This window comes from Lacerta agilis, chromosome 7 (assembly GCF_009819535.1).
Source record: "Lacerta agilis isolate rLacAgi1 chromosome 7, rLacAgi1.pri, whole genome shotgun sequence".
Lineage (NCBI taxonomy): Eukaryota > Metazoa > Chordata > Lepidosauria > Squamata > Lacertidae > Lacerta > Lacerta agilis.
Window position 1 is genome coordinate 61,049,164 of NC_046318.1, and position 17,054 is coordinate 61,066,217.

At 37.9% G+C, this 17,054-nt stretch overlaps 2 protein-coding genes across 3 annotated transcripts in view; one reads left to right on the forward strand and one right to left on the reverse strand.

Annotated features, from left to right (window-relative positions):
• The window catches only part of NECAB1 (N-terminal EF-hand calcium binding protein 1), a 41,287-nt gene extending 36,417 nt beyond the window's left edge, over window positions 1-4,870 (forward strand). Inside the window, exons 9-13 of the mRNA XM_033155538.1 lie at window positions 203-256; window positions 703-815; window positions 1,985-2,059; window positions 2,962-3,053; window positions 4,795-4,870. Coding sequence (XP_033011429.1) covers window positions 203-256; window positions 703-815; window positions 1,985-2,059; window positions 2,962-3,053; window positions 4,795-4,823 — 363 coding nt within the window. The 3' untranslated portion in view covers window positions 4,824-4,870. The remainder of the gene's footprint in view (window positions 1-202; window positions 257-702; window positions 816-1,984; window positions 2,060-2,961; window positions 3,054-4,794) is intronic.
• A 1,327-nt stretch (window positions 4,871-6,197) lies between these two features.
• On the reverse strand, window positions 6,198-17,019 carry C7H8orf88 (chromosome 7 C8orf88 homolog). Of its 2 annotated transcripts, none has more exons than XM_033155544.1 (6): window positions 16,843-17,019; window positions 14,708-14,804; window positions 12,582-12,658; window positions 9,406-9,490; window positions 8,686-8,792; window positions 6,198-7,013 (listed from the first exon to the last, which is right to left on the reverse strand). In XM_033155544.1, the coding sequence occupies exons 1-6, from the start codon at window positions 16,843-16,845 to the stop codon at window positions 6,969-6,971; spliced, it is 414 nt and encodes a 137-aa protein (XP_033011435.1). In that variant the 5' UTR covers window positions 16,846-17,019; the 3' UTR covers window positions 6,198-6,968. The 2 variants fall into 2 exon arrangements, with proteins under 2 accessions (XP_033011435.1, XP_033011434.1); XM_033155543.1 differs by having other exon boundaries at window positions 6,198-6,878; window positions 16,843-17,018.
• Window positions 17,020-17,054: the final 35 nt, after the last annotated feature.

Here is a 17,054-nt window from a genome sequence, read left to right on the forward strand (position 1 = left end):
TTTCTTGGATCTATTTCCCAAGGCACACAGTTACTTTTCTGTTATTCTCAAATTCCAACAGCTTAGGTATGTTAGACTATAACAAAATTGGCCAGTTGCCATGGTTCTGCTGTTTATAAGTAAGCCAAAGTCGGAGTATGACCGTGTGGATAGTTAATTTCTGGTACTTCTGTTTCCATTTCTCCTCCATCCTGTTGGCAAGGATCTAAAGCTTGAGCCACTGGAAGAAGAGGTATCTGAAGAAAACACTAAATCTGTAAGTATCTCCCCCCCCCCCCCCCCGATTATGAATTGATGAGGATAATAGTTATTTCTGCATGGAGGCATGAAGAAAGTTTTGGATATTCTATTCTGCTTTAATTAACAAGGATTTGCAATCCTATGCATACTAATTTGGAAGTACAGTCCCACTGGCCTCTGTAAGGCTTACTTATGAGTAAGGATGCAAAATTGTCTTACTGAGCATTCCAATCGAACCCTCATAAGTAACACAATTTATATTACATTTAGAGGGAAGATCCAGTTACATCTTTGCTTTATTCAGCCTTCTTTTTTTTAAAAAAACACCTTTGTATTATATTGCTCTTATTTTTACATACCATATTTTATTGTATGCAATCAACTCAGATGGCAAGATAAAAATGCTCTGATATCAGGAGTGCAATGCATTCACCAATAATATTGTATTAATATTTTTGTCAGCACATAATGATAGTTCAGCGTCAGATGTCAGTAATAGAAGAAGAACTGGAGCAATTCCGCTTTGCTCTGAAGCAGTATGTGGACACGGCCTCTTCTCAGGACGGATGCCTGCAGTGAGTACATGTGCTACCCCCAGAGGATGAGAAAATTTAGATGGCTGTAAATTTCCACTTAGAATTCCATCAGAAGTCATCAGGATAACAACTAGCTAAGGGGTTCTATAAGCACCCCTCACATTATGACCCAGCACCAGCCAAAGTTCGTAGCTCGAAACTCCCATTAATTTCAATGGAACTTAAATATCTGCTCCAAAAAAGAAGCCATACTTAACACAAAGCAAAATGGATTGCAAAACTAGATGTTTACAACAAACCAATTGTGTTATGAGCAACAACAAATTGCGCATTAAAGAAAAAGGTTAACATACAGTACTTGCAAAGTCACCTGTTGAATATAGTGAAAAGGGATACCGTAGTTGCCTTTTTCCTGGCACACTGTATTCCATATGTACATAGTGACACCTGCTGGTCTCTTTCTGATTTGACACAATTTGTGTCTTAATTTATACAGCTGAAAACAAGTACAGTAAAGCCTAAAGATTTTAGCTGGTTGTGTGACTTATTTTTGATTTAGTGTTTTTATTTCAAATTTTATTTTAATATTTATGAAAACCTTGCAGAGAACTTGGATGGAAGGTTATATACTAGTTGTAGTAATATATATCATTCCAGTACTGAAGATCTGCATGCCATTCTAGCTGTGGGGCAAACTGCACATGTCAGGAGGCTTTCCTGTACATATTTCTAGATGGATAACAAACCCCAAGTACAAACAGCTGCTGCTTGTAGGGTTCCCCTCCAAGAACTAGGTGCCATAATCACTTCTTTATAAAGTTGAAATCCTACCAACCAGGATTTGTTTGTTTTTTGGAATGGTGGGGGGATTGGATTTAGTGTCCCACTCCTCTTTTCTTGCAAAAAACTAACAGCATTTAAGTTGAAGGTGAACAAAATGATCTGAAAATAAGGTGGTTTTCTATTAAAACAAACCACATATTCTCAAATTTGGCCATTACAGGCAACTCTGGTTCAGTTTAAGATAGGCAACAACTTTTGATCTCCTTGTGGCCACCGAAGAGGTTGGGAGTATGTAAGTCCAAGGCATGCGGCAGCTTCTTCTCAAAGTGAGAAGCCAGGGTTCTCATTAAATCTTAACCAAACTTATTACTTCTTCATATTGCCTTTGCTATCTACTTATCAAATTAATTCTGTTGTTTTATTAGTGTTTCTATTCAGAGGATTTCTGGTGAATCTCGCTTCATCGTTTATGAATTCTGGGAGAACAATGCCTGGAACAGGTACACAAAACGCCATGTATAGTATATCTTATTATGGACAAAATTATAAATAAGTAGTTCAAAATATCAGCTATCTACAACTACTGTTACTAGAAACAAAACCTGATTTTCCAGAACAAATATTTATCAGTATCACCTAGCTGGGGGCGGGAAAGGGGGGGACATGTTAAATACAAGTAACATATTGCCCGATTGTTTCCTACATATATTGGCTGATCAGTTAGAATAGTCCAATTATTATACTTTTCTGCAGCATACCAAGTTTTCATTCCAAATGCATTGATCCTTCAGAACACTTGGATGGAAGTATTCATAAAATAAGCAAAAGCACATTAGGATGACAAGAAAGAGTTGAAAAAGATAAATACTGTATATTCTGGCGTATAAGACTACTTTTTAATCCAGGAAAATATTCTCAAAAGTTGGGGGTCGTCTTATACGCTGGGTGGAGAATCTGCGGTCGAGTATATCTCAAACTCTTTATTTTAACTGGAAAAGTTGGGGGTTGTCTTATACGCCGGAAAATATGGTATCCTGATGTATTAAAGACCTGGAGATTTTCTAACAAAACATAGAAATGTTCCATTAAAAAAACAGATATTCTGGTTCAATTCACACTTTCTAGTGGCCACCAAATATCTAAGGGACACATGGATCAGTGCTGGGTTTTTGATTGTGTAGGCTGTAAACTGGACTATTATTTATGGTTAACTCGGTACATTTTTATCTAACAATCTCATACCATATAATAAAGACTTTGCTTATCTAACAATCTCATACTATATAATAAAAGCTTTGCAGATTTGTAAACTGAGAGGGCTCCCTATCCAATTTTATTTTAAACTGTGAATTGATATAGGAAGGAGAAAGAGTAAATGAAGTTATCACTCTTATTTCTATAGCCACCTGCAGATGAACTACAGCAAGACATTTCAAAGAAGTAATGTGGATTGCCTGGAAACTCCAGAACATATTACAACTATGCTAGTGCCTGGTAATCATCCTGTTAATAGTTAATGTGTGAAAAAGTTCTCTCCCCCTCATTCCATCCCTTCTTCCCTCAACACCCATTTTCCATTCCAGAAGCAGAGAAGCATCTATTTAGGGCTTGACCACTGGTCTTGTTAACTAGGGATGATGGGAGTTGTAGTCCCAAAACATCTGGAGGGCTGAGTTTGCCTATGCCTGATTTAGGGATTTCCTACTAATGACATCCTATGCATGTTTACTCAGAAGTAGTACCTACTGTATTCAATGGAACTTGCTCCCATGTAAGTGTACATAGGGTAGCATAATTTCCCAGCTGTAAGTCCCATTGATCAGAGTGGAACATGCTGAGTAACAGATAAACTTTTAAAGCAGTGAAGTCATAGGTATGGCTGTTCTAATAATAATTTATTATTTATATGCTGCCCATCTGATTGGGTTGTCTCAGCCACTCTAGGAAGCTTTTAACAAATTAAAGCACAGACCAAACTTGACAAGCAATATTTTGTCTTCAAGATAAATGGCTTGATGGCATAATATATGAATACCATTCAAATTGTCACTTGAATAGAAGGTATAATATGGGAGACATGTGATCAGAGTTTCCCATTTTTAATAAATCCACAGAAATCCTTACGAGGAGTCATTGGGTGCAGTTGAAACCAATTCAGAGTACGGCATTTAAGAACAACCGATTTAAATCTCCCCTAAAAACTGATATTAGTCCTACAGGAGGAAATATGTATGGGAAGACTACCAGATACAGCTGTGAAATTAGTACCACCAGGAATTTTGGTTGAAGTAAAATCTGTTTAAATGATAAGCCATATTTCCTGCTCCTGAGATAAGATTACATTTGATTTTTGGGGGGTTAAAGTATTAGCCATGTTGAGCAGGATCAATTCCAACATGACATACACATTGTGGTAGCTGGAATACTGCTTTTCTTATATGCATTTATTTGGGTTAGTGAGAATAGCATACGTTAGTTAGTGATGGGATGTTACGAGGGGGAACAAAATTGATAGTGGGTTGTATCCAATGTTAGTCCTAATCAGAGTAGACCCTTTGAAATTGATAGAGAGTTGCCAATGGCTGTTCACTATTGGCATTTTTAGCTTTAAGTGAAATGAATGCAAAAGCATTAATACTCCAAAGATTATATAATATTGTCAGTCAAAATGTGACGGCCCTATTCTTATTCCATCTTTGGCATTCGGTATCGACTGGGACCAAAGGTGGTAATTATTTAAGTGCTCTAAATAACAACATGTATTGGATTCCCCTTTACACTGCCTCATGTGTTCCCTTTTGTAATATAATAAGCAATATTAGAACCCTCCTGGTCTTAGGGCTCTGGGGACCTGGAAATTGTGTTTCAATTTAACAGGACATGTATGTGATCATATGAGGAGATAATTAAATTTCACCTGTTCTCACTGGTTAGCTGATAAAATTTCTGCTACTACAGAAAGGTTGCCCAATTCTTTTTTCCTATCGCCAATCAGAGCTTTGTTAACATGTACCCGATTTATTGACAGTCCAGGTTTATTTTCATTTTGGTAGTTTGCTTCAGTTACAGCTTCTTATTCCATATGAAAAGCTCTCAATATTGCTGTGCTTTCATTTGTGCAAACTGTTAAATGGCTAGAATAAACTCATTCATTAAAAACCAAAATTGCTAGTACAATTTAAGAAGTTGCTGAAATACTAGAATTGTCTAATCAGTTTGAATACTTCCTTTTCAGCTTCCTGGTGGATCCTCAACAACAACTAGAAGCTTTGCTATAATTCCCAGTTAATGACATATGTTCTGCATTACTTAAAAAAAACTATTATAAAGCCTCTAAAATTAGCAGATAACATTCCTTCCATTTTTAAAAGGGGCCACATTGTAAAAGTTATTTGTTGCTGCTTTATGGAATTATATAATGGTATTTATTGATCTTAATTTGTTTCATATGGCTATTTATGTTATTGTGCATAGTGTTTTTATTGTATGTTTTAACTATTTGTAACTTTGAAAACATTTTTGGACACAAAACAGGATGTAGATTTAACATATATGCTTACATTGGACATTGTGCCTTTTGCTTAATAACATGGTGTGCACTGATGTTAGCCCAACATGGATACCAAGATATTCTATATAACATATGTGAACTAAATGGGAAGCAAGACTCCTGGATTGACACAAGTTTTTCATTTATATTAACAGCTCATATTTAGCTGCTGCTGCCACTCTGTTAAGTCAAGCTTACTATTTATTACTGAAAAATGGAAAGCTCAGCTGTTAACCCACTGCACACCCAAAAGATCTTCAAGAAAAACTTTGCCCATGGAAGAAAGTGCTATTCCATCTCTACATTCCTAACACACACAAGGATTAGCTCAGTTTTAAAACCTGTTTGCAGGCTTTGGAAAAGATCAGAAACACAGGCCATTTACCAGTCTTCCTTCCCACGATAGGTCAAGTCACAAATGAGAACAAATTTAGCTGTCCACCTTCAGTGCATTTCATTTGTATAATTTCAACTGACTGCAAAGTTGAAATCGCTCAATGTTTATGACGAGGAGGTCCATTTAAGGAACACAAGAGAGCTTAAAAGCTCTCCACCTTGTGTGGGAGGCAAAGTCCATTTGCTGCACTGGCTTTGGAGTGGTAGGGATACTCACGTGTGGCAGTTCCAGAGGTTGTTCTGACTATACACAATTTTGGCTTTACGCACAATCCCTAGAACGTAACCCCGCACAAGTTGCAAGTAACCATTATTTGTATATCTGTCTACAATGCCAACTTATCTGCTGCTGACAATCACAAAGTGAGATATGTGTAGCAGAACTACTTTTTTTTAGTACAAAAAGCAGGATAGGACTTAGCCTTTATATAATTCCACTGCCTGGTGACACAGAGCTATAGCAGCTAGCAACAGCTACCATTAACCTAGAAAGGTATCACTTGGTTATAGAGTGGTATCAAGCTTTAGTCCTACTCAACAGACCCACTAAAATCAATGGACTCAAGTTGATTCATTTCAACAGGTCTACTCCCAAGTATGACTGTTTTGTATACTGATGATTAAAGTTAAGGCAATAAGATCAGTGGCTTATAGTCAATTAATTCTACACAGAGTTTAAAATCCACACCACCCTGAATCAATCTAGTTTATTTAGGAAGAGTTACAGTGATTGATGGAAAAAGGTAAGGTGAAAAATGGGGGAAGGCAGAGAGGGAAAAGGACAGGTCACGATAAAATTATTAAAACATACTGCTACTATTTATAAATACATTAGAAATGTTATAACACTAGAAAAAATGGTACAATCCAACCAAAGTCAAGTCCCAATGATTTAAATGGAAGAGATTTAGGTATGTGCTTTTACAAAACACTAGCCAGTATTTTAGATATACATAGATAATACACAACATACTTAACATTCACTAAGGGTTGATACAGAGGAATGTTTACTATGTGATGGTGGTTTGAAGGCTTACTGTAAGGTGTATGTAGCCATGAGGAGTCAGTAGTTTATAGCAGCCAACCAATGAGAATAGCCTTCCTCACCATTGCACATATCTAATCAGTTGCAGCAAAAGTGATCAAGTGAACTCCAGTCCTTCGGGCATCACAGCTATGGCAGTATGGTGTTATAGGCAACATTTCCAAATTTGAAAAGTGACAGTGGTTCTGCCTCATTTTAGCAGTTCTCTCCTTTATAACTACAAAAGCTCAATGAACTATTGGTTTAAGTCATACAAAACTTGAAGTTTTCACATAAGTTTTCTGTTGAAAACAGCTTTACTTCCGAAATGAACTGATGGATACACCAACTGTAAAAGATAAATTTTGATTACAGTCTATTGGCATTACAGATCCCATTCCCTTAATTTTTAGTGGTGAAAAAGACACATTCCTCATCTTCAGAAAGACCTATTGTTGCTTGCAGTAGGTAGTAAATAGTTTTTCTACAAGACAAAATGTCCCACCACCAAATTTAGTTAATGAAGAATATTCGCAATAGATATTTAAGCAAGCTTAAGGGCAATCACAGCTCAGGACTAGACTGAGCAAGTATTAAAAAAGCTGGGAGCACACATATATGTGTAAAAGTACAGAAGGGAACCTTTAGCTCACACACCTCCCCATTTAGCCCATGACATGGTTTGGTCAAAACCACCCCCACCTGCCCATCACCAAATGCCGTGCAACATCAGGCTTGAGACAGGTAAACCAACAGTGCCAACTGAAACAGAAGAAACAGAAGCACACTTCTAAAATTTGGTTTCTTTCAATTTTGGAGCCTTTTTCCTGATTCCTTGCGGCAACAATACTTTGTATTGCTGCTTGTTTTTAAATTCACCTGCTATCAGTTTCTGTGCTCTTATTTGTTCTTTGGCTTTTTTAATATATTTTGTATATTGCTTGTGACATATGTGCAGAATGTGGTACTATAATAGTGCTGAATTCAAAAAGTACCAAAAGGAAAAGAATCAAGCACACTTTGGTTGCACTCCCAACTCTTCCTGTGCAAGCCTTGAGTTCAAAGGTGACAACAGAGTAAGTTGGTAGGGCAATTCACCTGCCTAAGTGGTCCACAGAAAATGGGAGAACTCTGGATTTGGCCCACCAACCAGGTCCAGTCCCGCCCCCTTGACATAAAATAATAAATGGACAACAGAACCAGGAAATAAGTGAACACAAACTCTTGGAGTAGCAATAGCAGTTGATAAAACTGGGAGTGTATCCATTAATTAGAGTCAGTTTCTCTACTTGTAGCTCTTGTAAGGCCCTTCCCATACCCTCCAGATTGCTCTTTAAACCCAGAAACGTTTAAAATATTTTTATAGCATTCCCCTATAGCAGCTCTTTGACAAATTCCCAGCCACACCCCACTTTACTGTGTCATACCTATAGTTCTTGTATTCATGTCAGATTATGGGAATGACTGTTACTGGGAAAGTATTGAAACACAAGAACATCTCAACAGATTATACAATATTTACCTTGTCATAATTGATGCTCTGAAAAACTCAGAATTTCCAGGTGTGCAGCATATTAGGAACTATTCCTTGAGCAGTAATTTGGAAGAAGCTTGCATAAATGGAAGATACTGGGTTGTTGAAGCAAGAACGCTTGTACAAAGGGTATAGCTCACCCCCATTCTCCTGCTGTAGCCTCCTGCTGGGTGATAGTGGCTAGGAGGGGGTAACTGAGTGAAGGCAGCTTACGTAAGAAGAGCTCAACTCAAATACTGCCCCTATCTAATTACCCACTTCCTCCACATCTCAGGCATTTTGTGCTGTCTCTGGACCCTTGAGAAGCTATTCAGGAGTGTTGGGGGATATAGTGGGAAGAGGGGTAAGATCAGTGCTTTTTTCTGGAGGGACGCAGGGATACACATACCCCTAAACATTTTGTGAATCTAGGTTTGGCCTCATTAAGGGGCAGTATTTCAATACAAGTAGGAAAATGAGAGTACTCCTAAACATATATATTTTTTTTTTAGAAAAAAAAGCACTGGGTAAGATAAATCCCCTTCTATGACTGCAGCACTAGATACCAACAGCAAGCTCCACCAATTAATTAATCTGTACTTTTAACACAAAACAAGCTACTTATACACTTTCAAACACTTACTGGTTTTTCAAGTACAATAGGATGATCGGGAAGAAATTCTGGTTTCTTTTGGGCAAGTGAAACCTTTGAAAGCTTCAAGAGGAAATCTCTACTATATGTTATTCTCTCTGTCAACACAAATTTTAAATTTTAAGTATTATGCTGTAGAGTACATACATGCATGAAACAGCTCGTGAAAATTATAAATAAACTTTTTATGGTGATTTATGATTCTTATATCACTGGCAAGTGAGTATTTGTGGAAGTTGCATTGTAATATAGGGATTTCTACAGACTATGGGATATCCATTTATACATAGTTTTAAAGTTGAGAGTTCTATAGCATTAGTAATATTGAGAAAGGACAGATGTCAACCAGTTGAAACAGAGTTTAGCTCATTTACCTCTGATGCACAAAAAGCTGTCTTGCAATGAGCTTTGTGTACTGAAGGAGCTCCTGAACACAAGTAAATCTCCATTTTACTCAGTCAAATCAATTCCAATGTTTTATGAACTTTAAAAAATAGAACAAGACTAACATTGCAATCTGAGGTAAACTTTGTGTAAATATGCAAAGATCATTGCATGTTTCCTCAATGACTGCCTGAAGCCTCCCACTCAATCCTAAAAAACGTAAAAGGACCCATCAAGACATGTCCCAAATTTAAAAATTGGCTTTTCAATAGTCCATACACTTCCAGTTTATTAGTATAGTTCAGTACTTCTATTCACAATGCTTACCTTTTGTGACTTCAGGTTTATGCTGCTCTGACAGTGTAGGAATCAGACTGTCATTTAAAACCAGCATTCCATTAGACTTGCACATCTAAATACAAAAAATAAAATACTGATGTTTTACTGCAATCTAGAATTCATCTTAGCTGTTCATGCAAATATAGTGATGAATACTTAATTATATTATGATGAATGCTTAATTCTATTAATTGGGGGTGGGGATCAGAGTAGCAGGATAACAGTCAGCGCCCAGCGGTGCAGTGCAGGGGCTGTCAAGAGAGGGAGAGCCCCAGCACTGCAGGGATAGCAGGGGGACGTCCCGCGGAGCGACAGGAAGGAAAGCAGCCCAGTGGAGAAAGGGCTGGGGGATGCTCCAGAGACCCAACGCCCACTCAGCGGATCCAGCCAAGAGGGAGCAACGACAGTTCTGTCACCCCAATTACGCAGGGGTGTGAAACGTAAGGAGGGAAGGAGGAAACTAGGGGTGCCCAAGTTCTTATGTTGGGGGCGCTCCATAAAAGCGCCACTTCCGGGATCTGAAAGTGACTAAGCTGGTCATGGACGTTTGAGCTCTGCACTGTACATATCTACACAATAAAACCTGTAAATATACGGGACTTGAGTCAAGCCTCTTTACTCGTGAGGAACCACAGCAGAACCGTTAAACAATAGCAGCATTTGTGGTTGCAAAACCAATGAATATTGTAGAACTTAAAGATTAACAAGTTTATTATGGCATAAAGTTTCATGGACTGCAGTCCATGTCACCAGAAGCAAGAAGTGTCATACATATGTGTGTAAGTAGTTGCAAAAGGGAAATAAGATGTAGTAAGTAAGACTGTCACACTTTCTCACAGGCCTTGGGTGGTAGACCTGTACTTGTTTACAGACAGCCACCCAACCTAAAACAGCTACTCACCAGCAATATATCATGTAACATGGACAGAGGAACCAGCCATGTGGCAAAACGAGATGCAAAGTCTGTCCACTTGTCCAGTCTGGCAAAATTATTAATGGAACTAGCGCCAGCATCAAAAGGTTCTTTCACCTTCACATCTTCAATGTTCAATCTGCCTGCAATACATTTCTACAGCCTCCAAAGAACAGGGGTTCTCAAACCTTCTACTGTTTGGGCTGAAATTTACTGATGCCCACCAGTCACAAAGTGCTGGTGCAGAGACAAAGACAGTACAAAAACAAAAAAAAGTTGACACAGATTATGCCAGCTACTAACATTTCCTACTGATTATTTAATCTCTGAAAACAGCTGAACTGCTTATTACAGCCAGCAGTGGCTCAGAGGATGGGGACAGCAGCAATGTGAATTTTGTGCTCAGTTTTATGTCATTGTTTCCCAAATTATGGACTAATAGGCCAGATTTTAAAATAGAATAATAAACTGGTGCTAATTTGACACCAGAAAAGGAAAGACTCAAAAACCATTTGCGGAAACTCGACCCTTGTAACCTTGATGAAAAGAAGTTTCAAGGGACACTTATGTGAAAATGCTGTATAACATTTTATCAAGATGTTAATTGTCATCACCTGTGGCTTGAATAGGGACAAAGGTACCATCATCAAACTACATGTGGCAGTTAGCATCCAAAGCAAAGATACCAAAGCCCAATTCAGAGTGCTGGTTTTGACCTATAACCTCTTTACTGCTTGGGTCCCCCAAGCAATATTTTCAGCACCAATTAAGATGCACCATTTTTCCCCGAGCTTTTGATAGACTAAGATGATGTCATTTTGTTACTTGGGCACTGCGAAAGCTTCCTGGGGCTGTTTGAGGGGGTTGCTTTTCTGTTTTTATTGCATAATGTATTGATATTTTTGTTTTAAATATGATTTAAGTTGCTTGCTGACCTAACAAGCAACTAATAAGTCTAATAAATACTAATAATAGTATCACTGTATTTTGAATGAGCAGCAGCTATTTTGTGAGTAGCCATTGTTAATAACATAATTATCACTGTTGGTACTTTTTGTATTCCCCTATAACCTCATGCTTTATACCCACACTGTAAACAAGGTGTAGGTGTGTATAAATGAATCCTGAAAGACACCAGAGCAAGCTTGTTTGAAGTGCTGTTTGATGCTTATATAATATAATTAGTGTGTGTCTTTGAGTACACATAGCCGTTAAACTTCATGCATCTGATAAAGTGGAATCTATCCCATGAAAACTGAGACCACAGTAAAATTGCTTGCATTTAAGGTGCTACAAAACTATTTTCACAAAAACTATAGCACATTTATTTTGTTAACATTTTAGGCCATCACAAAACCAAAACATACCCCTACAACAAAAAACACGTGTCCTTAACTTATGTATCTGTCTGCCTACCAAGACTATACCATAGCTGTCAACTTTTCCCTTTTTAAAAGGGAAATTCCCTTATTCCAAATAGGATTCCTCGCAAGAAAAGGGAAAAGTTGACAGCTATGGACCATACACTTCAGATTTACATTGCTTCACTATCCCAAGCAAACACAAAAATGGTATGTATGCAGTGACTACATGTGATATTGGCACAGATACTTTAACAGGTATGCCACTTAAATGAAAATGAGGAAGTTAGTATTAACATTTTCTATCTTGTAATGGAGTCGTATCTATTGACTCATGAGCCTTTCTATGCTTGACTACTATGTCAATGTTCATGCTTCATCTAAACGGGTTCCTTGACAATTGCTTAAATATCAGATCTCAAACTGCTTTATACAAACCCAATTAATTTCCAGAGAAATACAGAGTAGACAACCTTCTACAACCCAGTGCATTTTAGATGCTTAGGTCTGCAACTCCCATCATCCACGACCATTTGTATGTAGTATTACCTCTGACTGATGGAAATCCAAAACATCTAGAGGGTACCAGGATAGGAAAGGCTGGGGGAGATTTCAAGGATTAGACTACTGAGTGTGTAAATGGAACTATTTACTACTGATTCTGTAGGCACGGCTACCAAAATCATCACCCCCCCCCCCATATTACTGTAAAAATAATTATTTCATTCATCTTTATAATCTCAAGGCACATCATTATTCTCGTCTCCCAAACTGAAAACTGAAGTTGAGACACAGTTATTATCCAGTTATATCAAAGCTAAATTGGGACATTTGTAGTATCCCAGAATATAGTGAATACTATTTATTTTGTATACTGGATGAATACTTACCGAACTAATTTCATTATGCAAACATACAGAAGGGTTGCATGGAAACTTAGTCTGGAAAGTGAAAGTGGTTGCCGATACTGTGGGAAAGGATGTTGTAGAAATAATTTACTATGTTTACTTCTTTGCTAGTAAATTGAACTACACTTTCTTGCTCTAATCCAACTTCAAAAATTAAACACCCTGAATCCAGAGCAACAGTGTAATATTTAGTCCATATGAAACATACATGAAACCATCAATGTACATGATTTGTAAATATCTCAAGCTTACAATATAAAATACAACACAGCTGATCATATTTCGCCACTAGTATGGTAACAGAAATTAAGGCAGGAGTAAACAATGGAAGAACTTGAATGCATTTTGGTTACTTGTTAAAACAGAGTATGAAGACTAAAGGGTTATGAAAAATGCTTTACAGAAAGGGTGGGTGTGGGTTTTGAGGGAAAATCTGAATTAAGGTGATAAAATTAAGATTGCATCAAGAAAAAAGGAGAAACAAGGGAGAAAGGGTGATTGTGAAAGACAGGGAAATATTAATATATATGAACAGACAGATAAGATGGCAGTGCCATAGTGGACTTTGGCTTTATGCAGAAATTTATATCGTGCTTTCTAAAAATAATAAATTCAAAGCAGTTCTTTAAAATAAAAATTCATACATGCTTACATAAAATAGAAAAGCAAATCGCTAAAATTATTACCATACAACTAAACAGGATAAAACAATTTAAGATAAAAATAGGGGAGATAAACTTAATACTTAAGTAAAAGCCAAGCAAAGTTCTTGTTTTTTGTATTTTGAAGGCTCAGAAGCATGACATAAATGAAACAGTATTCTCTCCAGTCATGTTCCACAGCAACTGGTATTCAGAGGCATATTGTTTCTGATGCTAGAGGCAATATAGCCATCATTATTACTAGGTGTTGATAGCCTTGTCCTGCTTTAATTTATCCAATTCCTGTTCAAAGCTATCCAAGTCTGTATCACATCTGACGAGAGCAAACTCCCTAGTTTAACTATGCACAATGTGATGAAGTACTTTTTGTCTCTTCTGAATCTTCCATTCAGCTTTATTGAATGACTCTGGGTTCTAGTATTGAGAAATGGAGAAAAAAAATCCCTATCCACTTTCTCTACATCATGCATAATCTTATATGACATCTCCACTTACCTCTTTTTCCTAAACTAAAAAGCCTCAAATGTTGTTTGATTTCCTCATAGGGGAGTTTCTCCAGTCCCTTGAAAATTTTGGTTGCTCATTTCTGAACCCTTTTCAGCTCTACAATATCCTTGAAGTGTGGACACCAGAAGTGTGCACAATATTCCAAGTGTAGTTGCACCATAATTTGTATAAAGACATAATAATAATATTTTCAATTTCTTTATGACCCCTGACATGTCATTCACTTTTTTTTCAAAGTTGCTCTACACTGGTCTGACATTTTCATTGAACTATCCACCACAGCCAAGATTTCTTTCCTGGTCAGTCACCACCAGTTCAGAACCCCTTGGTGTATACTGTATGTGAAGTTAGGATTTTTTTGCCAGAAAAGGACAGTTGCAGTAAATGCAAGGAGTGACCAGGAAATGAACCAGTGTTTTCATGAAGGGAACAGAGAGGAAAGGCTGTATTTCTTTGCAGTATTATTAAGAGAAAAGCAACATTACTTGCCAACAGGTATCAGTCAGAGAATATTTTGTACCATTTGTAATAGTGTGTTGGCATAATGATAGTACATAAATGGAATAAATACATATGGTCACATATAAACTATTATAAATGCCACTGATGACAATGGCAGCTTCCCTGAGTTCTCAACCTTGATGCCCATCTTTCTACTTCTTTACCTCATCTAAAAGAACTTCAGAAATTCACCCCCCTTCTCTCTCTCTCTCTCACTCACACACACACACACACACACACACACACAAACACACACAGAGAGAGAGAGAGACTTATTTTTAGGATTGTGGCACAGAAGGCTTAAAATTCCCTCCCTTTATTCTGATCTCTCCTCTAATTGCTATTTAATATTTAAGAACCACATCATGCAACAGCAAATTACATATAGTTTGGTACTCTGTTTCCAAGTACGCACTCCAAAATCATCAAGATGCTTACCATGGGAAGAGAGATGGCGTGCAGGTCTTGCTGGCTGGAGGGGTTTACCAATCATTCCTTTTGTTTCCATTATTTTAAACACTTTTGAGTAGCCATACTGTAAAATACAAAGTACATGTACATGCAAATAACTGTAGAACATCCAGAAATTAAGAAGCTTAACATGCATTTAGCAGCCTTTAAGGTTGTCCACCTGCTGTAGCACACTCTCTAGCATAGCACACCAAACCCTTAACCCTGTTCCCTATCTTTGAACTTTTTTGTCTCATCCTTAAAAAGAACAAAAAGCTAAATTCCTAATAATTCCTAATGTTATGCAATATTTCAGTAACACCCTAAACAAGTGAACTTAGCAGTTGTATCTTTCAACTAAATATATAACAGGTTTAGCCTCTTGTTTAATAAGCAAGAGTAAAAGGTAAAGGGAAGCTCCGGCAGGAAGGTAAACGGTGTTTCTGTGTGCTTCTCTGGTTCGCCAGAAGCAGCTTAGTCAAGCAAGAGTAGTGGCCTATTAATCCTGATTTTGATTGGGAATGTTCAATATGGCTAAAACAGTATACTATTTCCGAATCTACTATTAGCATATGCACTATTTGAATGACTTTAAGGCTATTTTCTTGAGGGAGGCTCTAAAGTGGACATCATAAAAGAAGTCATATTTTTCATTTCATTGTGAATTGTTTTACAGTGCAATCTTAAACATGTTTATACAGAAGTATGCCTGATTGAGTTCAATGGGACTTGTTCCTAGGTAAAAAAGTACAGGACTGCAGTTTTAATGATAATTATAATGATTTAATGATTTTAATGATTATTATAACTGAATATGTTAATTACTTTTTCTCCTAACCTAGATAGACTTCAGCTACTTTTGGATTGGTTGGTTTGAAAGCAAAATTCTAATAATAGTGGCCAGATACTGCAGATTGCTACTGTCATAATGAACCACGTAGACAACTCCTCCACTTTTACAACTTTCTGTGTCTAAAATGTAGAAGTGGGCAGTGATGTTTTCCAGTGCTTTTCTGGGGGAAATTTCCATTTCATAAATTCATTAGTAACAATGAATTCATGCCATTTGGTGGCTTTTAAGTTTTTAGCTTTGCTTGCTAAATAAATGTGTCCGCCCCCCAAAAAAAGTTCTTTCTCTCCCCAATCCTAATTTACATAGGAGAAATTTCATGGAAACCCTTCCAATTCAAGATTTTCCAGACAACCCACATCACTAGGCATGGGAATCATTCTTGTGCCTGTGCAGCATGTTTCTTTTCAGGGTCTTTTTTAAAATACAAGTACTGACAAGGAGTGTCATCTGCAATACTTGTATGAGAAAATAAGGAATTCAGGATTGTTGGTTTTGGCATACAAATATATGTAGCTTTGCCTAGTCAAATCACATATGATTAATTTACTCAAATGGTTTAATCACATGGCCACCCTATCCGCTTCCTAACGCATCACATCAAAAGAAAGTGCACACATATATTCGATACACGGCCCCTACTTCCCGCTGAACCGTTCAGAGAAACCAAATCGTCTTGGACCTGGGCCTGGGCCCCAGTAAAAACTCCCTGGACAGTATGCTGCTGAATTTTAAAGTGACGGATTTTGCCCTTTAGCTATATAACAACACCGTCTGCTATATTCGAAACAATAGGCCTACTAAGAAATATTCTTTTTTTTAAAGGCGACTTGGCAAATTAGTGCGAGGGGCGGAGTCCCGCTTTGGTTGCGTCCACACACTGTAGCTCCAAAATAAATAAATTTAAATTAAAAAAAATCCCCGAGATTCAGGAGACCGCTTAAAAGGAAAGAGTCCAAGGGCAGCCTCGACAGGACCGGGAGCCAAATACTGAAATGGAAGACCGATATGGTGGGGGTGGCAGATGGTCGCGTTTTCAGGCCTCCATAAAATCTCGCTTTTCCTCCATCTTCCTGTGGCTCCTAAGAGTTGGTGTTTGTTACGTTTTGATTTTAAATGTTTATACCCCGTCTTTTCCCCTCAGGGGACTCAAGGCGGCTTACAGGCCTCGCTCTCTCATGACAACGAACTCCCCTCGCGCAAGACGCTCCCAATTTCCACCTCGGCGAACAAACGACTCCTTCTCCTCCCTCTACAAATATCGCCTCCTTACCATTTACCGCGAACTCCGGCGAAATAAAGGCTCGGCAGCTTTCGACGTCTCGCTCCAACCACAACTGACAAGGCCCACCCGTCGCCGCCTTCACACTTTTAGAAGCGCGAGGTGGGCGGGGCCGCCTGTGAAAGTGGGTGGAGCCAGGGCCGGAACTCTCTCACCTGGCTAAGCAACTAACGGTCTCCCCGCATGCGGTTAAGCATTCTGAA

What these genes read in the sequence shown, in the direction of transcription:
- C7H8orf88 (XM_033155543.1), bottom strand. An exon ending in ACGCCATCTCTCTTCCCATG is followed by an intron (nt 12,659 to 14,707) that starts GTAAGCATCTTG and finishes CCTTTCCCACAG; the next exon opens with TATCGGCAACCACTTTCACT. An exon ending in TAAACCTGAAGTCACAAAAG is followed by an intron (nt 8,793 to 9,405) that starts GTAAGCATTGTG and finishes TTGTGTTGACAG; the next exon opens with AGAGAATAACATATAGTAGA.